Source organism: Neurospora crassa, linkage group VII (genome assembly GCF_000182925.2).
Source record: "Neurospora crassa OR74A linkage group VII, whole genome shotgun sequence".
NCBI lineage: Eukaryota > Fungi > Ascomycota > Sordariomycetes > Sordariales > Sordariaceae > Neurospora > Neurospora crassa.
This window is the reverse complement of record NC_026507.1, coordinates 4,082,295-4,108,916: the sequence shown is the minus strand read 5'-3', so window position 1 is coordinate 4,108,916 and position 26,622 is coordinate 4,082,295. Positions and strand designations below refer to the sequence as shown.

The 26,622-nt window shown below is 52.2% G+C and overlaps 8 protein-coding genes across 8 annotated transcripts; 6 read left to right on the top strand and 2 right to left on the bottom strand.

Annotated features, from left to right (window-relative positions):
* Positions 1-177: 177 nt before the first annotated feature.
* On the top strand, positions 178-2,580 carry NCU05866 (hypothetical protein; the record flags this gene model as incomplete). The annotated part of the gene is made up of 3 exons (XM_954764.3): positions 178-315; positions 405-646; positions 807-2,580. The coding sequence occupies 3 exons, from the start codon at positions 178-180 to the stop codon at positions 2,578-2,580; spliced, it is 2,154 nt and encodes a 717-aa protein (XP_959857.2).
* A 1,534-nt stretch (positions 2,581-4,114) lies between these two features.
* On the top strand, positions 4,115-6,361 carry NCU05865 (hypothetical protein). The gene has a single exon (XM_954763.3). The coding sequence runs from the start codon at positions 4,455-4,457 to the stop codon at positions 5,919-5,921; it is 1,467 nt and encodes a 488-aa protein (XP_959856.1). The 5' UTR covers positions 4,115-4,454; the 3' UTR covers positions 5,922-6,361.
* Positions 6,362-6,367: 6 nt separating this feature from the next.
* On the top strand, positions 6,368-7,878 carry NCU05864 (hypothetical protein). The gene is made up of 2 exons (XM_954762.3): positions 6,368-7,375; positions 7,454-7,878. Exons 1-2 carry the CDS (start codon positions 6,688-6,690, stop codon positions 7,747-7,749), a joined length of 984 nt encoding a protein of 327 aa, XP_959855.1. The 5' UTR covers positions 6,368-6,687; the 3' UTR covers positions 7,750-7,878.
* A 1,060-nt stretch (positions 7,879-8,938) lies between these two features.
* Positions 8,939-10,598, top strand: NCU05863 (hypothetical protein). Its single transcript, XM_954761.2, has 6 exons — positions 8,939-9,168; positions 9,312-9,364; positions 9,450-9,456; positions 9,558-9,761; positions 9,826-10,098; positions 10,224-10,598. Exons 4-6 carry the CDS (start codon positions 9,632-9,634, stop codon positions 10,391-10,393), a joined length of 573 nt encoding a protein of 190 aa, XP_959854.2. The 5' UTR covers positions 8,939-9,168; positions 9,312-9,364; positions 9,450-9,456; positions 9,558-9,631; the 3' UTR covers positions 10,394-10,598.
* A 753-nt stretch (positions 10,599-11,351) lies between these two features.
* Positions 11,352-13,385, bottom strand: NCU05862 (hypothetical protein; the record flags this gene model as incomplete). Its single annotated transcript, XM_954760.2, has 6 exons — positions 11,352-11,537; positions 11,601-11,740; positions 11,804-12,125; positions 12,191-12,717; positions 12,785-13,096; positions 13,157-13,385. 6 exons carry the CDS (start codon positions 13,383-13,385, stop codon positions 11,352-11,354), a joined length of 1,716 nt encoding a protein of 571 aa, XP_959853.2.
* Positions 13,386-15,495: 2,110 nt separating this feature from the next.
* Positions 15,496-20,604, top strand: NCU05861 (hypothetical protein; the record flags this gene model as incomplete). Its single annotated transcript, XM_954759.3, has 2 exons — positions 15,496-17,339; positions 17,417-20,604. The coding sequence occupies 2 exons, from the start codon at positions 15,496-15,498 to the stop codon at positions 20,493-20,495; spliced, it is 4,923 nt and encodes a 1,640-aa protein (XP_959852.1). The 3' UTR covers positions 20,496-20,604.
* A 679-nt stretch (positions 20,605-21,283) lies between these two features.
* NCU05860 (hypothetical protein) lies at positions 21,284-22,069 on the top strand (the record flags this gene model as incomplete). Its single annotated transcript, XM_954758.1, has 2 exons — positions 21,284-21,299; positions 21,375-22,069. The coding sequence occupies 2 exons, from the start codon at positions 21,284-21,286 to the stop codon at positions 22,067-22,069; spliced, it is 711 nt and encodes a 236-aa protein (XP_959851.1).
* A 350-nt stretch (positions 22,070-22,419) lies between these two features.
* On the bottom strand, positions 22,420-24,938 carry NCU05859 (hypothetical protein; the record flags this gene model as incomplete). Its single annotated transcript, XM_954757.3, has 3 exons — positions 22,420-24,656; positions 24,729-24,743; positions 24,803-24,938. 3 exons carry the CDS (start codon positions 24,936-24,938, stop codon positions 22,420-22,422), a joined length of 2,388 nt encoding a protein of 795 aa, XP_959850.3.
* Between the last annotated feature and the right edge of the window lie 1,684 nt (positions 24,939-26,622).

The window sequence follows — 26,622 nt, the reverse complement described above, 5'->3', positions numbered from 1 at the left end:
TATGGAGGTGCATGTTTCGCAGAGTAATCCACCACAGAAAGCCAATCCTACCCGATGAAGCGATTTTCAACCTCTTTTAGTCGTCTAGGTGGATGGCGAGGAAGTCTGAAGCTCCTGTGTGCTCTGTCTTGGCTGATGCTATCTGTCAATATAGTTGTCAGTCTCATCCTAACATTCATGTCGAAACATCAGAATCAAGACCGGAAGAGCGCGAGCGTGGTCATGATGAACACTTCGTGCGAGAAGGTCAGCCAGATAGATACGTCTGTCCACCTGCTTATGAACATATTTTCAGCTGCTCTTCTTGGAGCCACGGTCAGTCAGCATCATGTGATCCGCGTTTTTAACCCAGATTGCAGACTGGAGCTTTGTACCTACTACGCTAACAATACTCGACGTCAAAGAACTTTGCAATGCAAGCATTGGCAGCCCCAACTCGTGCGGATATTGATCAAATACACAAAAGCGGTGGCACCGCTGACATTGGTATTCTCTCTCTGAGAAATATGCTCCATATCCGTCCAATACGACTCATCATGTGGACAACCATGTTGATCACGGCGTTGCCTCTCCACCTGGTGTACAATTCGGCCATATTCCCGACCACTTCTAGGCCATCATATAACGTGGTGGTTGTCTCTCCAGAGTACTTAACACGCCCATTCGGGGTCTCTCGAAACTCAGCCGTTTCCGAAGTTGATCAAACACATGACAACATGACCCATGGCCTGCTCTTTGACCTTCGAAATACTAGGTAGCCAATGGAGAGAAGTTGATGTCGTCACGTCCGCTAAAAGGGATCTCAGAACGAAGGCATCCTCTTACGATGGTGTCGTGTTGGTCGCTGACCAAAAGTCCACGCGGGCCACCAGAAACGAGAAGTCGGAGCCCGTGTCTGGAATTCTCTATCACCGCTATGAGGCAGCAAGTCTTATGTCGGATTTAGGTGCTGGTTGGATGTCGGAAATCACTGTCATGTGGAAGTCTTCAGAGGACCGTCATGAGGACTCTTCCGAGAATCCTCATGACACTTATTGGGGCCCTCAAGAGGACCCTTATTTGAAGACAGAAAAGGAACAATTCTTCGCCTCTACGGAAGATAACGTGCAGGTCGATACGCAGGGCTTTTTCTGGGGTCAATTATGCTGCTTTGATGTACCACCTGAAGACGATGCCCATTGCTACGTCGACGATTATCTGGCAATAACAAATCGATCTAGCCCATCAACACCGGTCTTTCGAATTCGAGGCAAGATTTTTGTGAGACAGATCGATCCCAAATGCCGACTACTTGCCGAACCAGTCTTTTGGTGGTTGACAACCATTTGCAACCTCGTCATTGCGGCCTGTCTCAGCTCCGTGGCCTGGTTGTACAGATCAGCACCGCTCGTCACCATTGGAGATGCGATTGACTCGTTCATAACCGAACCTCCGTCTCCAGACTCAAAGACGATTCCGAGATCTAGCTGCACTTACCACCATCCATCGTTCACAAACATCTTCCGACCAGCGCTGCCGCCGCGGGCCTACAAGCCCAAAGCAACGCCGTTGTGGAAATCAGTTTCCTTGACACGCTGGTCTCTAACCATGGCCTGGTTCATCGGTATGCTGTCCCAGTGTATCCTCCTCTTCATCTTTGCTCTGCGCGCCGATTATTACAACTTCACCGCAGGTCAGCGGCTCGCTTCTCTCTTAACCTTCAACCCGAATAACTCGCTGGACCCCTACCACATCCTCTACTACAGCAACCGCAACGACGTGGACATGATACCCCGCCGCTGGCGTCTTGTCTTGCGCGCCAATACGCCCCAAATCTTTCTCTCACTGACTTACCTCTTCTTCAACAACATCTTGACCAAGATGGTCGCCGAACGGGAGTGGCACTCCTTTCATGTCGGCACCGGGACGGAGACCAGCGGATCAAGCGCAAAGAAGAAAACATGCCGGATTACATGGTGGAAAAGAAAAGAAAAACCAAGCGTCAAAACAACAACAAAGACGCTACGCACATCCCAACCCCGCGGCTCCCAGCGGTCCACCTTCTTCCTTAGCCTCCCCTACCGCTACGCCCTCCCCTTCGTCGCCGTGTCCAGCATTATGCACTGGCTGATGAGCCAATGCTTGTACTTCACCCAAGTGGACTTTATCGATGTGGACGGAACCACGTTGGACAAGTCGAATCCCCCAGCCATCACGCTCGGGTACTCCACCTGTGCCATGTTCTGGGTGATTGTGCTGGGAACGCTTTCGTGGGTGACGATTCTGGGGTTGGCGGTATTTGGCAAGTATCCGGCGGGTATGCCGATTATGGGGGGTTGCTCGGCGGTTATTGCTGCTGCTTGTCACGTGCATGCTCCGCTAATGAGGAAGGGGGTGAGACGGGAGAGAGAGGGTGGGGATGGGGATGGAGATGGAGATGAGGAAGAGGAGGAAGGAGGTACGGATATTGCGGCGGGTCCGTTGTCTTGGGGAGTCATTAGGCAGGTTGTTGTGAGAGATGGAGTGGAGGTTGAGGAGAAGTGGTTGGGGTTTACGAGGGGAGAGGCGGAGAGGCCTGTTGTTGGGGAGGTATATGGATAGTAGGATATCATCCAGAATCCAGACCGCTGTGCAGTGCGCATGGAGATGCAGACACCGTGAAGGGCTGCGTGTGAGTTCCCAAATAGGAAAGATGAAGGTATCGCCGAGGCTTGAGCTCTGCTGGGGCACCTATCGAAACGCTCTCGAGGCAGGAAAATGACTCAGGGAACCTAATCCTATATTTTTTTCACTGCTTTTGAAGATTCCGAATGAAGTGGAATTATAGAACGAGGTTTGTGGCCGTAAGTTGGCTGGTGACTCCAAGTTGTGAAAGAGTCATGGTCAGTGTCGTTGTGTTGGTGAGGACCGGCGGCGTGGTGCCGGCGTGGTGCCTGGCTTGATGCCATTTATGCAAAGGCTCAGCGCATGGCAACCAATCATTTGACCGCCTCTATGTTCCCTAACGGGGCCTGCCGATGATCGCTGAAGCACAATGCTTGCATTTATCTGCAAATCAAAGTGCCAATGTAGTGACATGCATTGGCGGAAGAGTGCACTGTTATCACCGATACACCGGGATCTGGATATTGCGAGCAGCTGTCAAAGGAGAACAAAGGGACAAGCAGAAGGTTGGATTACTTGCAAACGTCTCAAGATGGTTGAGGCAAGTCCAGATGACGAGAGTCCTGGTGCCTGCTTGAATTTGAAAGAAAAAAATTGAAGGTATGATTTCAAGGTAGTGGTGTTCAATTGTTAGTTAAGGAGAATAGTGCAGGAATCCCAGCAATATGCACCATTTATCAATTACAGTGGAAACCCCTGAAACCGCATTATCCAAATCCTGCATATATGTGCTTGTTAGTGCATAGAATTTCATGGTCTGAATTACATGCAGTTTCAGGGGTCACGACTGTATCCACCATGGTACGCGATCCACGCCTTCCCCATGGGGCTTCCTATTGTAGTGCTGACTGGTGCACGTGCCACCTCCGCCTTAACATTATCCAAACCTCAACTGCTGTTTCCTCCCTTCTTCTCTTTCGGGCTTCCCATCATCATGATTCGCGGCAAAGCGCCACAACCTTGTGTAGTTCATCGCGTAAAGGTCAGTGTTGGGAAAGGGCAAGTAAATCGATTCTAGGCTAACTTTTAGACAAGCAAAAGCAGATACATCGACGAGGACGAGCAACCTGACGAAATCACACCCAGTGCATCTAAGTTGTAAATTTAAGGGTGTTGTTTAGTTGGCGATCTGAATTGAATCACTCTGAAATTGCACGTGCTGCAAGATCTGGGCTCTAACATTCTCAACCCCACTTTTCGATTTTGAGCCAATCAGACATCGTAGATTAGGTAGTCTAAATTTCAGAGAGCTCGTTCAGGACCCAAAAGGCTCCTGAATCGGGATTGAGAAATCCCGGTTCAAACGAACGGTCCGTACAGTTCCTCTAAAAAGCCATTTCATTAAGCCGTTGGCAGCCCAATTTCAGAGCATCCAAACGCGCGGCGCCCTAAAGCGTCCAGTGCGGGTCTAGCGTTGTCCCAAAAAAGTGGGGTTGAGGCACGGGTAGCCTAGAATTCTTATCGCGGACCCGAACAGGCCCTAGAGCGACTGATTGTGGAAAGGCAAAAGTCATCTGTGTCAATAAACAACAGAAAAGGCCGTCACGGTCAAGTCGGTTCTTACACAGTACCATAAATGGTTTGATCTGTCGTGTACTAGGACCATCGACGACGGTGCTTCATTTTTTTCCTTGACCTACCCAATTGTTCTTGAACAAACCTACCTATCCACTCACGTCTCACATGACCGCGCGCGATCGCCGACGTTTACGGACTTCTCGCGACTCTTTCAGGGCCTCCCGCCACTCGCATTCCATGTCACCACATCGACTACAAACGCCAAATCCAACAGAGCCCCGACCGCACAAAACATGAGTCTCTCCCCCCGGGTTCTAGGACGGGCGACATGTTATCGCCGCCCGTTGATCGTGTTACGACGTGCACATGTCGCAAACTCTCGACCACACAAGTCACAAACCCTTCAATGCGATTCCAAGACCCAACACATCTCTGCCTACACACAATTGCGCACTCTCCGATCCTTCAGTTCAACTCCAGCTACCACCGCGGGCAAACGGAAAGATAACGGTAGCGATGCTCTCGTTCAATACACGGTGCAAAAGGGCAGGGTCTGGCTACCCGACCGCGAGAAGTGGATCCGGCCTTGGAAGCCCGACGACATCGAGACTTTTGCATCCGGTTGGATTCGGGGAGATTCTCTTTCCCGGGTTTTTAAGCGGATGGGGAGGGATGACGTGGACCTAGACGAAGTGGCTTTTTACAAAAAACTTATTGTCCAGCTGTGTCGTCAGCGCGACCCTTCGTTGCCATCCGACACGCACAAATTCGACTGGGGTCCGGGTTATCATGATGTTCAGGGCATTGACCAAGCAGAGGAGCGACGCAGGCTTCTCAACGCCAAGATCAAACGCCGACTCCGCTCAATTTATGACGCGCTGCTCGACTGCTATCCCCATCCCGAATGGGTCGCGGGTTTGCAGAAAAAGAGCCCGAACCAGTGGATCGACCAGATAGTGGACATCCTATCCGATCCTGTCAGAGAAATTCTGGCTAGTCCATACCCACCGACCATTGCCAAGCTCAAGGAGCTTCCATGGCTCGAGGTGAATGAGCAGAGCGCGGGCGTTGAGCTGGGCGTCTACGGCCTTATAGAGCGCCCAACCCAAAACCAAAGTTATAAGACCGAAGATGCCAGTCTCTATGTCGGCTCAGCAGCTTCGCACAGAGGAGGGCTACTTTTGCGTCTTGTAACCCACTATTTTGCCCGGCACAAAACACTAGGTGCCAAGAGTGCGACCTGGATCCAAGACGCCGCCTTGAACCTTACAATGCCCAAGTTCCCTTTCATTCTTCTGCGGCTTCCCAATCCCATGGCCTCCAAGACTCCCATCAAGAATCTGGAGGACCTGCAACTCATCGTTCTGGCCGAGGCATTGTTCATGGTGTATCTCGGAGCCATGTCGACGTTTCAGGGCAAGCATCACCCTCTTGCACGGGCAAGCCCGTGGGACGTCGAAGACATTGCGTATCGAGGAGTCTCGGGCGCCAATCCCCTCTGGGAAGCGTACGGTGCCGCGAAGCTGCAAGAGCATGGTCACGAGCATGACAGACGGCTGTTTGCTCGTCCCAATGAGTGGCCTGGCTGGCCCGCCAAGAACCAGAAGAACGTCAAGTCGCAAAAAGACAGTGATGATGAAGCTATCGCGGCCATCCTTGCGGCGGCCAATATCAAGGCCTTCCCTGGAACTCTTGGGTCGCGTTCGTCGTCTCAAAAGTCTCAAAAGAAGGCTTCCGTGCCTGGTGGTAAGGGTCGGTAGGCAATCACGGAAAGTAACGAAGTAGTAATACTAGGAAACCGATCTATGATGCTATTCGGCGACCTTCGATTATCGGGCATCCATAAATGTCACCATATAATAATCATCAAGACATCCCTGACTGATTCTCGACAGAGCTAAGTGTAAAGACGAAAGACTAGCAATTGCAGTGAACAGAATCGGAATGGCTTGCCCCGAGCCCGGTTCGGATGAGGGAGGAGACGGGAGTGTACACCTACACAGCCGCTGTCGCAGTCAAGTTCGGATGGCTGTGAGATCTTTACCCCAACTTTCCCCGCACAAAGGAATGTCGTCCCGTCTAGCAGCCCCACCGACCCCAACTCTCTTGGCGATCTCCGCATGTGTTCCCCAAATCACCCCGAATTACTCCAAAACTGCCCTGAAGCGACTCCAAAAGATCCCTGCAATCTCCAAATGTCTCCTTATGTTCCCCTCCAAGCCGTCGGAATCCCTCAGGTGATGGCTTGGGGCCATGATCGAATTTGGAAATGCGGGCAAGGGCCTTCCGAAGGACAACATTGCACTTTGCCAAATATCAAGACTGCCCGATGTGGGAAAGAAAATGCCCAAAGCCGAGACCATGGACCGTCCTCATCTTCCTTCTTTCTCTCTTCCGCTGTCACTTGTTCTCTCTCTTCATTAGTCCTCTTGGCTCTTGACCACTGGTGAGCATCATCATCATCACCACCATCGTCACGAACCTACACCCCAAAACACCCCCCAAACAAACCCGCAGGCAGCAAAAATGAAGACCACCTCCCTCCTCAGCGCGGCAACCTACGCCTACCTGGCCACGGTCGCTTCAGCCGTCGGCCCCGCCATCCCCGAAACCGCCGAGCGTCTCCCCGGCAAGCCCGACCTGATGCCCAACTGGCCATGGCGCAACCCCTTTGCCGACCCCAACAACACGCGGATCACCATCTCGTCGGAATCCGAAGCCTCGGCCCCGACCCGCTTCGTCCCCACCTGCTCTTCTCAACGCACCTTTCGCGCCACCGAGTACCTCCTCGACGACCTGCAGGAGCTGCCGCCCCTGGGCTTGATCCCCTGGGTCGAAGCTTTGCGTAAGACGTTTACGAGCCGGCCTTACCCTGGGTCTTGGGACGGAGTCGATCCGCATGGGTATGATCGGAATATGCTAATGATGGAGTATGTGGATGTTCCCATTAAGGTGAGGAGGTGGATTGAGGAGCAGGAGTGGAGTACTGCTGCTGCTAAGGGGAAGGGGTTGTTTGCGGTGTTGGCTAAAGCCGATGTGGAAAAGGGGGAGAAGGTGGTGGCGACGGCGACGAGTTTGCGGGAGAAGAAACCGGAGACGGAGGAAGAGAAAAAGGAGTGGAGGGAGGGCGATGTGAATAGAGTGGTTATCTTTGCGCCAGGGGCGCTTTATGAGAATGCGCCGCTTTGGGTGGCGGAGGGGAGTGAGTGTGAGGGTAAGTCTTTTTTTTCTTTGTCTTATTCGCAAAGTCCTAGGAGTATTATGCATCATGCTAACAATTGATTGATCAAAGAAACACTCTCCGATATGACAAAGTACACGGCCAAACCAACCGACGGCGCCGTCGTCGCTTACCCCGTTGACAAGACCCGTGCCAACAGGGCCGAGGGCAAGAGGGAGATGGAGTTCACGATCAAAGCCCAGGTTCTCAAGGTCGATGACTCTGTTCCCGAGGAGGATGAGCAGCAGCAGGATAAGGGTGAGAAGGCAGATCAGTTCAAGACTCAGGTGGAAAAGGTAGAGGAGTTCAAGACCCAGGTGGAGGAGGTGGTGGAGAAGGTCAAGACTGCGGTTAAGGATGAATTGTAAATGGGTTGTTGACGAGAAAAAAGGTGGATTGGATACGTTGAAGGACGAGGTGAATGATTTAAACAATGCATGACTTGTACTATATCTCCTTTGTTACTTTCTTCTTTTTGTCAAATGCTTTTACCATCATATTTCTTTGTGACTGTTTACTTTAACTTTTGATCCTTTGTCTTGGCACTTCACGGTCAAAGTTGCGTTGTAGATGGAGTGCTGAGAATGATCGCACCACAGGAATCGTGCACTGAATCCGGCAGATTCACACCGAATAACCACTGACGCCAGTGCAGCAAATCAACGATGCCGACTGCCGATGGGACTTCAAAGGCTTATGTCGCATTTTCATCCGCCAAGTGAATGATTCGGAGACGATGGAGGGAGTGTCGGGCCGCATTTCCAGAGCTAATTTGCCGTCCTTTTGGGGTTTGTTGTGGTCGGGTGTTGTTTGTTACCTCTAGGCCTATGTGGAGCATTACGTCATGCGGCCATCAAGGTTCTCGACTGTACCATAGAAACACGAAAAGGCAGACCTTCCATTCACGGTTCCATACCTAGCCTACGTGGTAAGGCACTGAGTCCAGAAAAGGCGTCGGCATTTTCCTAGGTTTGCATTCTGGTCGGTACTATTGAGTCGCGTACTTCTCCCGTTTTCGCTTTCCGATCTGATCAGACTGAGCTTTTTGTTTTCTTTCCTTATTCTCTATTTCGGGCACCATGGTCAATTGCGTTTCTCGGGTAGCATCCTGAGCTGGTAGCTGATTCAAGCACCGTGTTTCGGATTCACCCAAGGAGCCTGTTCGTTGTTGTGATTTTTTTTTCCATCGAGATCATCGTCCGTTGCCTGGGAACGGCGGGAGTCTGCGGAATCCACAGACTTAACTAGGTAACTGCAGGTGCTACCCGTCGGTTGCGACACCCTCTTTTCGCCAACAAGACTCATTTCCTCCTTGTATCTTCTTGGAGAAGGCGCACCATGACTGCAGTGTGACTTCCATTTAGCAGAAACTTCAGCTTCGGTAAGTGCATTTGGCCTGGCGCGCCTTCTTGTTCCTCTTCTCCCCTCGAGCCGCGCATCAAGCGTTTTCCCTGTTATTGCAAACACTTCGTTCCAATGGAAAGGAGGCTACCGCACTACTACTACTAATCTATCTTCTTTCCTTTCACGGACACCACAGCATCTCAGTCCGTCTGCTTGTCCTGCCAACACCGAATGTCCTCGTGCCCGATTGAGTGCGCCCATTCTTCCCGTCGACTTGTTATACCCACGTCACGGATTCCCTTGGACTGATTACGACCTCCTGAACCCTCGTAAACTGGAAGTATCAGATCTTAAACTGCCCGATCATTTCCCAGATCCAGAGCACAGGTATCTCTTATGCAATCGACGACTCTTCGGCTTTGACTTGAGATCTAGAAACTGGCGTAAGTGCAATTGTTACTCCACGGACCAACTCATTTCCGTTGTAAGAACATGATCAAAGCTCTCATCCAGAAGTACTCTGGTGATGCGAAAGGACCTGGAGTTCCTGGGGCCTCTTGGAGAGCTGACCACATCGAGAACAAAGGCGAAGGCCAAATCTTCCTACTTCACGGAAGCCCCGGTGTTGGAAAAACATTTGTAAGACCGGCCCCCTTTGTCTAGCTAGTGGGAAGACATCCCAGTCACACTGGCAGAACAACGATGCTAACATGTGGGATTTTAGACCGCAGGCAAGGACCCGCATTCCCATTGGATTGCCTAGTACATGACATTGACGGTACCCGTTGTCGGGATTCTGATCTGCGCTAACACAGCGATTTGTTCATTATAGAATGCATCGCCGAGTACACTGGGAGGCCGCTGCTCTCGCTCACGTGTGCAGACATTGGAACCGAGGATGTCAGCATGGAAAAGAAGCTGATGAAGTGGTTCCAGCTGGCGGAAAAGTGGGGAGCGGTCATGCTCATCGATGAGGCTGACGTGTTTCTGGAGAAGAGAGTAACATCTGATCTCAAGCGCAACAGCCTGGTATCGGGTATGTCAGCAATGCTTCGTTCACTTTGCATTCTCCTGCTAACCTCGGTATATTACTGGCTCAGTGTTCCTCAGATGTGTTGAGTACTACCGTGGCGTGCTGTTCTTGACGACCAACCGAGTTGGCCAATTCCACGATGCCTTCATGTCACGTATTCATGTGGTGATCCACTACAAGAGCCTAACGCCCCAAGACAGGAAGAAGATCTGGCGGCAGTTCTTCAAGAAGTTGTCTTCTGAACGTACTGATTTTCGGATCACACGGCGCGCTCAAGATTATGTGCTGGAGGATAAGGATATTACGAGCATGCCGTGGAACGGCCGAGAGATTCGAAACGGTGAGCCGTCACATCCGTCTTTTCTTTTTTTCTTCTTGATATTCCTTTCAAGTACCACCATCGCACACTGTTGTGACCTTCGAGGGTACGCGCTAATTGGTTCACTTTCGGTACCACATACACAGCCTTCCAAACCGCCTTTGCTCTGGCCGACTTCCGATTCATGCAGATAGAAGACAAGGATGAGAACGACGTGCCGACCCTGGATCAGGAAGACTTTGAAGAGGTGTGCAACATGATGATCAAGTTCAAGGACTATCTGAAGGATCTTCATGGGAAGGATGAGGACGAGTGAGCGCACAAGGAGTTTTCAAGAGGTCCCGTTTTTGGGTTGGACGACTGATGTGTGCCAGATTTGGGCGGATGAGTACTATCAACACTGCGCGTCTGGGTACCCGGGGATTGCCGTTTGACTGCAGTGAAATGGGGTAGTTGAGGTTTTATTTCATCCGTGCAGTTGACCGTAGAGATTCAAGAAACGTTCTTTGTTGCTGCTGTCCACTGTTTCTCCTCTTCAGTACCAGTCGCTTACTGGAAAGATATAACCTTCCCAAACGTATCCGATATCTCCAAATCCCCTCTCACCAAGTGTGGTAGGTGATCGAAGGATGCTGCAAGAAGTACTGTATAACAGAATGAAGGATCAGAGAAAATTGAAGGTCGGTTGCGGTTGAGAATGAGGTGACAGGTCTCCGTCCGAGATCTGTGGTGGCCGTTGGGCTTTTCCGTCCAGGAACGAGGGAGGGTCGTCCGGCATCAACCTTTGGTTCCATATTTGGTACCAGTTGCCATGATGTGCGGGGACACATCTGACCAGTAGCTCAAAACTACCCCCTCCTCCTGTCCATCGTGTATCACCCATTTCCATTTGTAAGCTATGAACCTTTGTTAGTTGGGCAACCTAAGTAGACCATGATGAATGTTGTCGTTGAAATGATTGAGGAATTCTCACTTTGGAGCAGCAAGGTACAATGGTACAAAGGTAAAAGAGTGTGGAGAAAGCCGCAGCCGGCAGCAGCTGTCTGAGCACTACTGTGATTGGCTAGCGCTAGCAGCTGGTACTTGTACTATGTACCTCTACACACAGCGATGAAAGAACAACCACGCCATCCTGCTTTTGGTTTGGTGCGGGTACAACTGACATCTGATGTTTCCCCGCGAGAAAACGACAACCTGCGCCTTCCTCAATACTATCGTATGTAATCAGCGACCACAATGGAATCCATCTTGAGCAGTCGAAATATCGCACATTTTCAACCATTTCTCTGCAATTTCCCCGTTCTCTGCGCAAAAGAAAACAAAAAGGCCAGCAGAGCAAACGCCGTCGACGCCAGAAACGAGATCCTCAAGGCGTCCCCGTACAAGGCCCTGACTGCCATCTCCAACTCGGGCGACAGCTCGCGCAGCGCAAACACCGACCTGCGCAGCTTCTCGACGAGCTACTCATTGGGTGATTGTCATTGACCATCTACAATTCATTCCGTCAGAATGGCGCTACTCACCGTGTCTGTTGCCGCCTCTCCCAGCGTTGCCGGCAGTCTCACCATCAAGACATTCTGCACAATGGCCGACGTTATGGTGACGCCGTAGATGGTGCCCATGGACCGGATCAGATACACGGTCGACGTGGCTACCGCTTGATCTGCTTCCGAGTTAGCAAACATTCTTCCGTCATTTCTCCCCTCTTAGACCGTGACAACCATACCTCGATGCTCAAACAAAGACACAAAGCTAAACAGAATACTGGGATGCGTCAGTCCGAGACCCAGCGTCGCCGGTACCAGGTAGATGAATTCTTTCCGCCGATCGCCCGTCGTTCCCAAGGTCACTGCGAGCATGTTGCCGATCAGCGTCATGGCGGTTCCCAACCGAACGTTATAGCTCAGTCGTATTCCGTGTTGCATCAGCAGCCCTGCCATGACCCCGCCCACCGGACATGCTAACGACGGCATCACGAGCCTCAGACCTGCCTTGGACGGCGAGTCTCCCCGGACGGCCTGGAAGTACAAGGGGATCAAGAACATGTACTACAAACAAGATTTGGTCAGCAGTTCCTCCATCAACAACAGAACGACACCGATTCGGAACTTACAGCATACGCCGCCATGCCCGAAAAGAGGTTGCTCAACTGCACCACACTGGGTTGCCAGCCCTGCAGCATCCGCAACGGTATCATGGGCATTGCCTTGGTCTTGGCCTCAACCACAATGAAGCCGGCCAACAAGACACAACTCGTGACCAGGGCCGCCACCACTGGCACGCTCGACCAAGGATATTCATTGCCTCCAAAGCTCAATCCCAAGAGTTGGACCACGAGGCCCACCACCAGCAGCGTGGCCCCGGTCAGATCGAGACATTGTAAGGCAGACCGGAGACGTCCCTTTGGGCCCGCCAGATCCACCAGGTCCAACGGGTTCTTGAGCACAAAGTACCCGACCACGAGAGCCACCAAGGACACGGGTACCTGCGACAAGAAGCACCATCTCCATCCAACCGTCTCGGCAATGGTGCCTCCGAGGGACGCCCCCAACACGGACCCAAAGCCATACAGAATGTTTTGCATCGCTTGGTACATGCCACGCTGCCTAAAGGGAATCATGTCCGAGTTGATGATAGTCGCTAGGGGTGCGGTCAGCAAGTGCTCTCCGAGGAGCTGAATCGTCAACAATAAAAGAGGTCAAGTCACCCATGGTGATCAGCCCTCCTCCCCCAACTCCGGCCACGGCCCGCATGATGTTGAGGGTCAGCATAACCGGGGCCACGGAGCATCCAAGGCAGCCAGCCATGAAGGTTGCTGTGGATACAAAGAAGCAGAGACGCCGTCCAAACAAATCGGACAGTCTGCCATAGAGAGGTTGGAACGCCGTGTTCGTGATCAGGTACGATGTCGTCAGCCAGGCAGCGTTATTTGCCGCACCAAACTCGGAACTGATGGCGGCATACGTCGACGCCGTGATGGTGGTGTCGAATCCCGATAAAAAGACGTTGGCCCACAGAGCTGTCCACGCAACATCAGTGTCTTCTTTTGGTTGCTTGATTCGACCAAGCGGTTACCTACCAACCTCGACGCACCAGAATCCCGGCCCCGGCTTCCATTTTTCTTCCTCTTCTTCATGGGTCTCGGGGAAGGTCACATACGACGGTGGCGGCTTGGGTGATTGCGACTCTAGGAGAGCTGATGCCTCCCCCGCGTCGGAACACAGCGTAGAGTTGCTGTCGCTATCAGACACATGCTGTGCCTCGTTGTTTATATTGTCAGCGGTATAGCGCTCAATTGAGCTTGTCATGATTGTGACTCCAATTGCGAAGCACAAAGCCGATGTTATCACGGGGTTTGTTTTTACAGTTTACAATCAGCGGGAGATGCTAGCGATTTGGACGTCGGCTGGTGAGAGAAAAAGAGAGGGTGGAAAGGTCAAAAGGTCGCGGGTCAGGACGTACGGTACCACATATTCAATGCGGGATGCCGTGATCGGACAGCTACCATCCCCAAAGCCCTTCTTGTGTTTCTTGTTCACCCGGGATGCTGCTGGTGGGAGTGTTTCGACGAGCCATGGCTCAAGTACTCACAGCCATGGGCTCTTTCCAGGGTCTTCTGTTCTCGGACTCATTCACCTGTGCTTTTGAGGGTTGGACCCTTGGCATGGAAAGATCGAGGGCTTCGTTCACTGAACCTCCAACAAACAAGATGAGAAGTTGCAGAAAACCCGAAAGTAAGTGAGCTCGAAATCAGAGTACTCGGAACTATCTACAGTTCTCTCACAGTTCTCTGAAAGTTTAGCTGGCCTCGTTTTTCTTTCTTTCTATTCATTTTTTTCTTTCTATATTGCGATTCGAAGGTCCCAATCTCTCCAAGTTGCTGCGTGCACAAACCCCCCAAGCTTGCCCACGGGGCTCGTAAACGTGCCAGTGGAGCAACCCTCCTTCACAGCGGCCCGCTTACATCCACTGCACGGTGATTATTTCAATGTGGGGATGACTCGAAGTCGAAAGAATGTTCTGCGATATCTTCGCTATCATGTCAAAGTTGGCAGATCCCAGTACCGAACGTGGTAAATTGGCCAAAGAACGATCCTCAACGTGCCCTGCCCTGGTCTATTAGTCTTTGATATTGGTCTCCTGTATCTCCCCCGTAGTTGCCCTGTCACTGCCAAGTCGGCTTGGCCCGCTCGATCAATTGGGGGGGCTTGGGGGTTGAGGGGGTGAATTGTAGAGAAGCGTGCCTTAGCACGTGACATCCATGTTTCCGACCATTCTCTTGTCTTGACCTGTCCTTACAGGCCTAAATCGATGGATGAACACTTTGGCCTAGTGATCCAAAAACTGGCGAATGCCGTTTGGAGAAGGGCCTGAGTACATGCTCCCGTTTGCAAGATGCTGTGTGGCATGTCCCTGCACCTCCCCATGTTACACAACACACATGTTGCGAGCGAGACGGTTGCGTGGCTGGGCGTTGAGCCCTGACGGCGCCTCTTAAGTTTGTTCGCTGGGCTGCAAGGCCTTACTTCAGCCGGCTGGCTGTGCAACTATCAAGTGATATCAGAGTATCGGTGGTCGTTTGGCGACAAGGCTGCATATGATAACCGATGGCTTCATTCAGCAAGAAATGATTGCGGACCAAGTCTCCGGCGAGAGTAAAGTTAAAACACGCCTTGGCAGATTGTCAAAAGATTCGGGAAATGTCACACGGTTGCTACTTGCAAAGGACTGTCTCCCATTGGCTTGTCAATGGCCTTTATCGACCATACGGTGCTCTAGTCACCTACGGTCTTTGGGCGAGCAGGCAAGCGACGACATGGAATTTCAGGCCTCTTGCAGTCTTAGCGACCCATTTTCAATGATGCAGAAAGGACCAGGTGACGAATGGCCGTTCTTGACGCCGCTGTCTGTTGTCAGGTTGTTAGCGGCATGAGCCGCATTGTAACGACGTGCACGATGCACTGAGGCCTACAATGTCTCGTTCAGGAAAATCTCAGCGAATACCTAGCAAACGGAAAACTGCGCCTTGCTTGGTACCCGACTATCCGTGGTGGAGAATGGTCTGTGAAGTAGCTGGCCTTCACCTTTCAGACTCCGAACGTCCCTTCACCCATTTCGATGCCGTCTACATTTCCTGCGCCCATCCACCTCTCTCTTTTTTCTGTTCCGTTCTTCCACTCGCTGCCGGCGCCTCTTGACTCCTCCTGTCCAGCTTCCTTGGAGTACTCATCTTACGTCTGAGTATTCCTGGCCGACCTTGAGCCTACAAATCAAGCCATGTCGAAAGCAAAAAATAAGAACCGCCCAAAGGCCCAATTGCAGCAACAAACCCCCGTTACAGAAGCTCAGAAATCCGTACAAAACCAGCCACAAGCGCAACAACCGAAGAGTCATGTTCAACAGACGACACTTGCCAAAATGCAAGCCGCTCAACCATCTGATCGCCGACAAAAAGCAGCGTATAATCGCTGGAAGGAATCCCTGAAATGTCGCAAGTTACGAGACTCTGGTGCCAACAGCCTTCAACATATTTGGGCAGAAGCACACAGTCTTCTCGAGACGCAGGGTAGCTTGTCACATAGCTGCCTGCTCGCCGACTTGGTTGATGGCAAGACAGGAGGTCCATTCATCCTCAGGCAGACGATATCTACATCGCTGAACCATCAGGATTGGAAGTATAGACTTGCACTGTACGAAGCTTTGCTGAAAGCCATTACACACCCTTCCTTACTTGCCCATCCAACCGCGTCCAGCAACCACCTTGCAATGCTCTACACCCTCATTGGCGAAGAAGACGGCGTGGAAGGAATTGAGTGGTTGACGACACTTACTAGCCTCTTTCACCGTGCTCAGGTCCAACAAATCCCCAGCTTGGTTTATTTCACAGCCAAAGCGCTCAAGAAGCTACTCGACCGGTACCCGCCTCTCAAATATGATAACCGTTCACATGCTCTTCGCGACGTTCTGCACATATTGCTGGCTGCTGGTGCCGCTCAAGGCTCAAAAGTAGCGCCCAAGACTGGTGGGACGACCGCTCGCAGTGCCCCGGCGCCCATTGGGGGCCAAAATACAAGCCATTCACCACAAGCCCCAACTGCGGCCAAACAGACCCATCTGCGCGCAAATCAACCACAGCTAGTTACCCCGAGCCCCGGAGCAAAGCCGGGTGGCCGCCACGATAATGATCGCCTCGCAATTGCTGATATCCAGATCTTACCAACGTGTGGAGAGATCATGAGCCAGAAACTGGAGTATCTGCCTACAACAGACTTCACACAGGAGAGTTTCCTCAAGGATCCCAGAGGACGTTATGTCGATACACTTTTCCGGCTCTATCGTCACAATACGTTTTCGACTGTGAAAGACTTTCTTCGCGAGCAGTTAGCCTGCAGTCCGGCCGAGAACCGCTCCAACACAAATCCTTCTGAACTGGGCCAAAATGGTTTAGCCCATTTTTATAATGCGGCTGTCATTCAGAAGGTCGGCGTTGAACTGGACAATGGTATAACGTGTGCCATATCGTTTCTGCAGCTCCCGCACCTTCGGGACCTGTCACGGACACACCAGGCTAAATGGTGGGTGGAATCCGCACGCCTTCAGCCGGGCAAACTGCTTGTCATGGTGGTCTCCCATCGCGGGAGAAGGCGAATGCTGTACCTTATCGGGGGCGATGAATGGCAAGAGAGGCACCTCTCAAACCGGTTCAAGGAAAGGATGTCGGGAATGCGGCCTACGGTGTTTGTTAAGCTGGCCCGAGAGACTGAGGAGGACATAACTCTACTTAACGAGCTACATGTTGCACAAGTACAGGGGCATCTCTTCGAGCTCTGTGGGCTCATTCCGCAGGCCTACGGGCCCACACTAACCAATATCCAACGGATGTCCATGGACACTGGTTTGGCGTTCCAACAGTGGATTGTTCCCACATCAGAGACCGCTATACAACATCTTACAGTTCCCCCACCAGCCTATGCTCGCAATCAGGGATTTGCGTACAAGCTTGACTGTATCAGCAAGGAAGAACAACCCATTGGCATGAAACTGGATCCGAACGAAACCCCAAAGGGCAAGGACATGACCGCACTGCAGAAGGCTACCGGGCTCAATGCAAGTCAAGCCCAAGCCCTAGTCGCCGCGCTTAGCCAAGAATTTGTTCTGATTCAGGGGCCGCCTGGTACAGGGAAGACGCATGTCGGTCTTCAAATTGTCAAGGTCTTGGTGGAACACAAAACGACTTGCCAGCTCTCACCCATTTTCATTGTGTAAGTCTTTACTCAGATACAGGTTCATGTCCGGCTCCTCACCTGCTACCATTTGCTAACTTCAGCTTCCTTCATAGTTGTGAGACTAACCATGCCTTGGACCAGTTCGGCGAGCATATCGTTGAAGCCGGCATCAAGAATGTTATACGTGTTGGAAGCCGCAGCAAGTCGAAGATCTTGGAGACATACAATCTTTGCAAGAGGAGGAAAAAAGAGACAACAAAAGAAGAGAAAAAAGCGAAGCGTGAAGCGCGTGGGAATATTGGAACGGCGCTTTATCGTGTCAGGAGCTGCCTGGGTGCAATACATCAAGCAATGACAGGACGGCCAGGCTGGCCGCTTTTGAAGGAGTTTCTCTCGACTAAACACCCCAGGATCTACAGTCAACTCAAACCAGAGGATGCTGCAGGGTTTACACTTGTTGGTGATCCTGTCGTGAATTGGCTTGAGCAAAGGCTGGCACAGTCAGCCAAAGGCTCGCAGACGAATGCTCCTAATCATTCACGCTTGATTGTAAAAGCTGAGGCCAACATCCTTTCGCTTGCAGTCGGCGAGCGGTGGACATTGGTGGATCACTGGCTTGATCAGCTTGCCCGGAATCAAACCAGGTCTCTGATGCGGCATCTACACCATGCACAGTGTCTTCGGCCCCTTCTCGCGCGAGTCAAGGCCGATATCGACTGTCGGATTCTTAGGGGTGCAGACATTGTCTTGATGACGACCTCGAGACTGGCCGCTGACAATGAAATGCTTCGCAAACTGAAACCCAAGGTCATCATTTGCGAGGAGGCAGCTGAGGTAATGGAGCCTCGCATGATGGCAGCGTTCATACCTGGAGTTGAACATCTCATCCAGATTGGCGATCACCAGCAGTTACGCCCATTGGTACAGAATTCGATGCAGTTCAGCATGGAGACCCAGGTTGGAAAGCACTACCAGCTTGACCGCAGCCTGTTCGAGAGACGTGTCACCGGTGAGCCTGGAATGAAGCCGCTCCCCGTCATCCAACTGAATGAGCAGCAACGTATGCCACCTGAGATTTCGGCACTCATCAGAAACAATGTCTACAAAGACCTTCGAGATGGCTCTCGCGTCAAGGACCGCCCGATGGTGGTTGGCCTACGGGACAGACTGTTTTGGTGGGACCATGATTACGAAGAAGACATTGGCCTGAATGCAGCCCAGGGCATGTCTTATATCAACTCCAGGGAAGTTGCGATGGCTACCGCCCTTGTCCGTCATCTTGTTCGTCAAGGGGTTTACGAAGGTAAAGACATTGCTATTCTTACGCCATACGCGGGCCAGCTGCTCAAGCTTCAGGCAGCACTTGACGAGTATTTCGAGGTTGTCTTGAGCGAAAGAGATGAAGAACGCTTAGCTGCCCAAGGATTCGACAAGAAGAACATGGTTGAAGACTCTGAAATCCCAACCCAAACTCTATTGCCGTCGGGCAAGATGCAGATGAAAGATGGCATACGGCTTGCTACGGTTGACGGTTTCCAAGGCGAGCAGGCCAAGGTCATCATCATCTCCCTTGTCCGCAGCAACAAAAAGAGCAAAGTAGGCTTTCTGAGGCTGAAGAACAGAATCAACGTTCTCCTCAGTCGAGTTCAGCACGGCATGTATCTCATTGGCAACGCGGCGACGTTCCCGGCTGTGGACATGTGGAAGGATGTTTACCGGCAGATCTCGGCCAGGAAGGCGGCGGGTCCTTCCATTCCTTTGTGTTGTCCCCGGCATCCCAAAACCCCGATCCATTGTACATCACCCGAGGATTTCGTCTATGTCAGTCCCGAAGGAGGCTGTACCCTTGCCTGTGCCGACCGGCTTCCAGTCTGCGGTCATCCCTGCCCGAATAAGTGTCACTCGGAGATGCTACACAAGGCCGTCATCTGCCCGAAGCCTTGTTCCAGAGTTCGGGAGACGTGCAAGCATGCTTGCCCCAAAGTATGTGGAAGAGAATGTGGGGAGTGTATGGTGATGGTCAACGACATCAAACTCCCGTGTGGACATACTAAGGGCAAGCTGCTGTGCTACCAACTCCTGGATCTGAAGTCTGTTCTCTGCCGCGTCAAGGTGGATAAACAGGCACCCGCTTGTGGTCATAGGGTGACAGTCGATTGTTCCACGGACGTTTCCTCAAGCAGATTTCTCTGTGAAGCAAAGTGCAATACTCTGCTGCCCTGTAACCACAAGTGTCAAGGCACATGCTGGCTGTGTCGACAAGAAACTCATGGCCAAGAGGAACGCGTCGCCGTGGAACACAAGACATGTGAAATTTGCCAGCCATCTACTTGGGGTTTGGGGGACATTGAGCGCATGCTAGCGTTTGTCGATGGCCAGCTGAGACAGTCGGCTGACAATGCTGATGTCGATACCGCTAAGCAGCTTTTTCTTGGGAAGGAGCTGGCAGCCGATGACCATGGCGAACTACCCGATGGACCGCCTTTCCAGGATCGCTATGAGAGTTGCAACAAGCTGTTAGCTCTTTGTCAGCAGACGCAAGAGCGTATGGTGGCCCATGAATCCTTGACGGAAGCCATGAACGAACTCAGTCTTGGTCCTAAAGCGAGCTCTGATCCCCGGGCACAGAAAGCAGGCGCTCTGCCCGCTCAACTCAAGGTGCTAGGCGCGAGACTGATCGAACACAAAGTTCAAGAGGCAATCCTCCGCGACAAGTTCAGACTGTCGGTCAAGATGGGCGAGGACCAAAACCTGCTCGGCAAGCGCGCTGATCTCGAACTGCAGCGCTCCGTGGGCTCTTTCCTGCAAACTGGCACTGTCCTGCTCGACAATTGTTCCGAGGCCAAGTTACCGCGTCTGGCGTTCATTGCTGCGATTTTGCATGCTAGAGTGGCTTTGATGGTTTTGCTATATCATCAGTCTCAATCTGTTCTTCACCTTGACGCTGCTCGGGATCATGACGTGGGAGCTGCCGGTGAGAAGCAAGTGGCGAAGCGTCTGGAACGCATTTTCGGCTTGTTCAGCACTGCGCAAGGGTTGTGCGACGAGTCTTCGGGGGATGACGCGGATCTCCGAAGATGTTTGCAGGAAGTGCTGGGGTTCAGGAAGAAGCGGGTCGAGCAGTTGGAGTTGAAGGAGGTGGTGGAGGCGGTTGGAGAGGCACCGGTGGTTTTTGTGTTGGAGAAGAAGTGAATACTTTCTGAAGGTGTTGTTTGTTGAAGGGGTTCAATCGCTACCTCTGCTCTCTGTCTCGATCGATTCTCTGTTTCTTCTGTTTGATGGTTGTCGAGGCATCGGATGATGGAGGCAAATGGTACGACAACCTGCGGCTCATTTTCATCCCGGACTGACCCCAAACAAGAGCTAGGGTGAGGTAAACAAGAATAGGTAGCTTGCTTTTCATCGTGTTTCTTTAACAGTAATCTCTCTCGGTTTCACACCCTCCGTATTAGACACTTTACATATCCCCTTTCTATTGCTACTTTCTGAATCCCTCCCCGAACAACCCAAACTTCATGTCCACTTCCCAGTCACACTCAATTCCCATCCTCCACCGTGTCACTGGTAATTCTTACTCCTAGAGGGCAGTCTTCGTTTCTTATCTCACACCATCTAGATATACCACTAGAGATTCCATCCTCCGCAACTCATTCAGGCGTTGCGCGCGAATGAACTCTAGATCACTGCGCTCCCAGGACCCTCATAAACTTGACATCTGGGTCACCTCGCACGTGCAGCAACAGGTACGGCAGGCCGACTGGCTGAGTGTCAACGTAAGAGAAAATAACGCTGTCGAACTTACTACTTCCTCAAGATCACCTCGATATCCTCATCTCTATCACCGAAATCTTCACCACTAGCATCACTCTGAACCGAATTCAACTGTCAGAAATCACGGCGGCGAAACCCAACCTCGCTACATTCACTTAACGTGCAGCAGTGGAAGGTCTCCAAGGCTCGCCTTCACAACCGCTATTGACATGGATCGCTTGTCAGGTACGTCCCATCATGAAGTTTACTGTTCCGGGCTGTTATCTTGAGACATGTCTGACGTGGATGTATTGTATGCAGGTCGCTCAGAGTCGCCCGGCCCTGTAACTACGGTTGAGACCATGACTGAGGACATGAGCCGCGCCCGAGCCTTGAGTGTTCTATGTGGGGGACTTAATGCTTCCGGCTTTGCCCTTGATGGCCGCGAAGTTTCGCCTGAACCTAGCGAGTCCTTCATGTCAACATCGCCGCCTCCTCCGAGTCCCGAACATCATCACGCGCAGGCTGAGGACTTGTTGCCTGATCCTCAAGTCTCCGTCGACATCGAGGAAGCTCCTGCTGCCTCCGAGCTAGCTCCAAATCTGAACACGGGCTCTAGCCGCTCTTTGGATGACGATCACGACGACGAGGAGGTACACCCTGTTGCAACTGCAAGCAACGACGACGACGATCTAGATTTCCTTTTCGGCGTATTCTCCACGGCGGTAGAAGAGTACAACAAGTGTACCGCAATTCTGAAGCAATGCGAGGAAGAAACGAACGCGTTTCAGGCGTCAACGGACTCGATCCGAGCTTTTTGGAGACAGAAGAAAGCGGAAATGGTTGCGGAGGTGGCGGATGTCATGGACCCCGCCTTAAAGGAATTGGAGCGGGATCTCAACGCGTTTCAGGCGAAGATAGACATGCGCAAAGCCTCGATGGTAGAGGCTGCGAGAAGGGCGAATGCCTTTATGGATCGTTGGACCAAATTTGCGGCCGATGGAACAATTGAGTGACTGAGTCCAGGGCAATTGTCAATACTTCTAAGCTGCAGGGAGCCAGAAGAGAGAGCTTAGATGGGGAAGTGGCATAAAGTCACGCACGCTAGATCTGGGATTTGGAGGTAGCAGTCACGACCTGTGAACTAGCTGCTTTAGATGAGTTCAATTTGGGCAACTGGGAATTAATGGGAAAGAATTCAATACCACAATACCAAGATTTTCTGACGGGAATCATATTCCCAGAAGCCGAATTAAGTCAAATTGGTATAAACTAGAGGTATCCTAGCAAGTAAACTGGTATCTTAAACTAAAAAAACAAGCGATCAAAAACCGAGGTGCTACCAAGCGCGGCGTAACCACCCACCCTACTTCTTTCCCCTTTTCTCTTTTTTCTCCTTTTTCTCTTTCACCATTTTCTCCTTTTTCTCCTTCTTTCCCTTCTCCTTCTCCTTCTTTTTTCCTCCATCTTTCTTTCCCTCTCCCTCCCCCTTCTTCTTTTTATCCTTCTCCTTATCCTTCTCCTTATCACTGTCACTTCCCAACCCAGCCGCCTCCCTCGCCGCCTTCTCCAGCGCGCTCTTCTTCATCCACACCTCCCCAACCGGATCTCCTTCCTCCTTGACACAAACCCACTCGCCAATCCCGTACTCCTTCCCAGCAACCCTCACACCCCGTCCACCCCCACCAATAATCAGATTGCCCGGCCTATACGTCTCGCACATTTGCATCCGCTTAATCACACTCCCGTGCACGCGTGCGTTGTCGGGGATATCGCGCACCTCGCCGCACGGCAAAGGCCAGCGGATCGGTTTCCAGCTGCCGTCTTCGTTCAAGTCGAGCCGGCGGAAGGGGAGGTATTCCATCATTTTCCAGGCGAGGACGGAGCCGAAGCTGAGGCCGCAGTCGAACGATAGGGAGTCGTGGATGCGCGCCGTGTGGCAGGCGTGGATCATGTCTTTGAAGGACCAGGGGGGGTTGTGCAGGGGGCAGGATCCTCCGGAGTCTGATGAGGATGATGATGAAGATGATGAAGAAGACGAAGAAGAAGAAGATGTGGAGGTGCCACTGTTCTTGCTGCTGCTGGTGGGAGAGTTGAGGCTGCCGTTTTCGACGGTGGTTGGACTGGAAGGGCAGTTCATGTTGGTGATGGCGTCGGGGGTCGTTTCCTTGTCTTTTCCAGTGGTGGAGCTTGTTGGTTTGTCACCGGACTTGTCGGACTTGTTGCCGCTCTTGTCCTTGAAGGAGGGGAAGGAGTCGAATTTCCAGGAGGATTGCTGGAAGATTCGAGGGGTGCTAGGACTGCGGACGGTGATGTTGGGGATGGTGTTGCGGTCGACTTGTTGTTGGGGACCTGTTTTGGAGCATGTGCAGGATTTGGCGACTCCGTTGCCGTCGGTCGCTGCTGACCCCCCTCCGAGGTGTTCAGATTTGAGGTGGTCTTTTTGAGCGGCAGTGGTGTCGGGGCCGTGTTCGATGCCCATCTCATCCATCAAGTCGACGCAGCCCATGTCCTGGATCTTGTCGGGGTCAAAGTGCAGACCGGCGCGCATGGCTTCGCGGACCATCCAGCACAAGGGGATGTGCGATGCAGGCTTTTGGCCCTCTTCGACACTCCATCCGCCGCCAATGTCGGCATGTCCGCCGGAGAACCACACCTCGTCAATGTCTTGCTCGTGCTCGTCCTCCGATGACTCGAAGTCTTCCCCGTCATCGTCGGTTTCGGGGTGAGGACCGACAGAGACCTCGGAATGAGCGTCGTGATTGGGACCGCCCCGCCCGGATACTCCGGATCTGTTGGTCCTTCGAGACCGGACCGAGTGCGAACGCGTGCGGTAAGGAGCTGGCTCCTGCTCAGGCACCGCAAGCGGGTTAGATTTTCTGCCACGGTTCGTTCCACCAGCACCCTCAGCAGCAGCGGCAGCGTGCGGGTGATGACCTCGGCCTCGATACTTCAGATTCTCGTGAAACTCATGCAACTTTTCCCTCGCCGGATTGCGACCCTTGGAACACTTTTTGTGCGCGCTCTGGTAGATCAAGTCCTGCCTGAACTTTGCTCTCCGCTCATCGATACTCACCGCATGTCTGACCACCTTGGCCGACGTTCTTGCTGTGTAGGGAAACTTGCTCCTCTCCATCCACGCCGACTCAAACGTCGGCACGCTGTTGACGGTATCAAACAGACCCAGGAACTGGATCCTCCTGACGGGTCTTGAGAAGGTCTCGCGGAAGCCCTTGAGGAACTCGTACATCTTCTTCTTCTTCTGCGCGCCCTCGGGCGAGTCGTCGGCGCGACGGACTTGCCAGTTGGAGAAGGCCTTCCAGGCGAACCGCACCATCTCCTCGTTGCCGTGCGAGAGCAGGCCGATGTAGTCGAGCATCTCGGCCAGGAAGCGAGCGACGTAGGCGCCGCGTGAAAAGCCAAAGATGTAGATCTCGTCGTTGGTGCGGTAGAAGCGCATGAGGAAGCGGTAGCCGCCCACGACGTGCTGGTCGAAGGAGGTGCCGATGGCCGAGTCTTTGGACTTTAGGTACCATGAGCGCAGCCGGGAGACGGCGCTGGTGCGGGTGAGGCTGGTGGAGACGACATAGGTGCCGATGCCAGCTTTGCAAGGGGGTTAGCTATGTTGCTGTTGTGATGGTGATTGCCGGCATTGGTTTCATCATGAAAACTCACGTTGGTAATAGTGGTCTGAGAGTGACTGTTAGCATGACGACTGCTTTTTTCTGTTGTTGTATCACGGAACTTACACTGGTCATCAGCCGTCCTATCCAGCATCCTGTAAATCTTGAGGATATTGCTATCCGAGTCATCGCCCTGGAACTTGTTGCCCGTTCCATCAAAGCACAAGACGATCTTGCGCGGCCGGTGATTACGGCCCGTCATGGGATCTTTGTTGTCCGTTCCTGGCGGTACCACAGGTATCGATGGCAAATGAGTCGAAAAGTAGTTTTCGTGGTCGTGGTCACTGAACGGTGATGCCCGGTCCGTTGCGTTGGGCCCTTGGCCATGAGCATGACCATGATGGTGAGGCTCATATTCGCCAGGGAAGAGGTGGGACTTATCCATGATGAATGCCTACCTAGAGGTACCAGCCTGAGTCGTTTGTTTTTTTCCTGTGTGTAACAGAAGCACCGGCACTCACGACTAAGCACCCAACTGAAGTCCTTCAAACCTCGACAAAGCGTGTTCCGGTATGTCGGGACTTGGAAAGAGGGGAAAGGGGAGAGGGGGTTAGTTACACAGCGTGAGGTGTATGTATGTGTTTGATAACATTTTCGCCTTATTGGTTGTAGAACCGGGGTACTTTTGAGTCAAATACCTTCCACAGCAGCCACCTTGCTAATCTCGATCCGATTCGAGAAAAAAAATCTTGTCTTGAACAGCAATATAGGGGTACGTCTTACAAGTGAAAGGGAAGAGAAAGGTCCAGTCGAACAGGGTGAGTTTCGGTTGCATTAGGTATGCAACTCTTTTTTTTCCCTCCCTTCTACCCTTGCTTGACTCGTGTTGGAAGGTCCATGGATGTCGTCTTTTGGTAGCACTCGGGGACCATAAGACTCGGAGATGGCCATGTTCGGGGGAATACTCGAGGACGATCAAATTTGCATCCCCCGCCTTCCTGCATTTTGTAGTACCAGCCACTGTGGTAGCCCATGGAGTATGATGACATCCTGACCGACAATCCGAAAGCCGATCATTGGTGATGGGGACACGTGGGGGGGGGGGACAAAGTGGGTGGATTTGGCGTTGATTGCGAGCATATCAGATCCCTCTCTCGCCGGACGCCTGCAGACATCTCCATTTCTTGTCCTCCATCATAGGCTCGACCGTGAACCCTCCGAGACACAGTGACGAGCAAAGGCCTCGGAAGGCTGGCCCTATTGGACTGACGCAAATGTTGGCGAGAGCGGTGACAAAAGGATTCACCTCTATGGAGGTGAAGGAGGGTCATGATAGTGTGACTGGACAAAAACTTTGAACTTAGTTCCCCCCAATCCCGTCGACCTTGGCTATCTTCAGCTGGCATCCAGCCTGCGAGGGTAGCCGAATTGGGACAGAGGAGTCCCGTCCGGCATGCTCACCGGCGCAGACGGACCAAGAATGTCTAAAGGGAATTTGTTGATTGGACATGTTTCAGAGGCCGCTGAATCAGGAGAGAGAGGGAAAAAAGAGAGAAAAGAAAAAAAAAATAGACCTTGCTTTAGTCTCGGACCTCGACAAACCCGCTGAACATCCTCGCCCCACCCCCCTATACCAACTACCAACTAGCGGGCGGGCATTCTTACTTTTTTTTTTCCATATGGGCCTGGCTGAGATACCCTGAGAGTTGTATGTGGAGCTGCTGCGGGAATAGAGGTCGATGTACAGTACAGTGAGATCTCCCTTTCGCAGAAAGGATCTTGACTGCCCGTAATCGTCATCCTCCAAAAAATTCCTCTTGCAAAACCTCCCACAATTTTGCAAAACTTTGGACAACCGCAATGATTTGCCAAAGCAGGGGTTTTTGCTGCGTGCTATGTTGGATACCTAGTCTGAAGTTGCTGTTGTTGTTCACCAACACTATTCC

Excerpts from the sequence above, each read along its gene's own strand:
- NCU05865 (XM_954763.3), top strand. The coding sequence starts at position 4,455 with ATGAGTCTCTCCCCCCGGGTTCTAGGACGGGCGACATGTTATCGCCGC.
- NCU05864 (XM_954762.3), top strand. The coding sequence starts at position 6,688 with ATGAAGACCACCTCCCTCCTCAGCGCGGCAACCTACGCCTACCTGGCC. Across the intron at positions 7,376-7,453 it reads GGAGGGGAGTGAGTGTGAGG|AAACACTCTCCGATATGACA; the intron begins GTAAGTCTTTTT and ends GATTGATCAAAG.
- NCU05863 (XM_954761.2), top strand. The coding sequence starts at position 9,632 with ATGGAAAAGAAGCTGATGAAGTGGTTCCAGCTGGCGGAAAAGTGGGGA. Across the intron at positions 9,762-9,825 it reads GCGCAACAGCCTGGTATCGG|TGTTCCTCAGATGTGTTGAG; the intron begins GTATGTCAGCAA and ends TTACTGGCTCAG. Across the intron at positions 10,099-10,223 it reads CGGCCGAGAGATTCGAAACG|CCTTCCAAACCGCCTTTGCT; the intron begins GTGAGCCGTCAC and ends CCACATACACAG.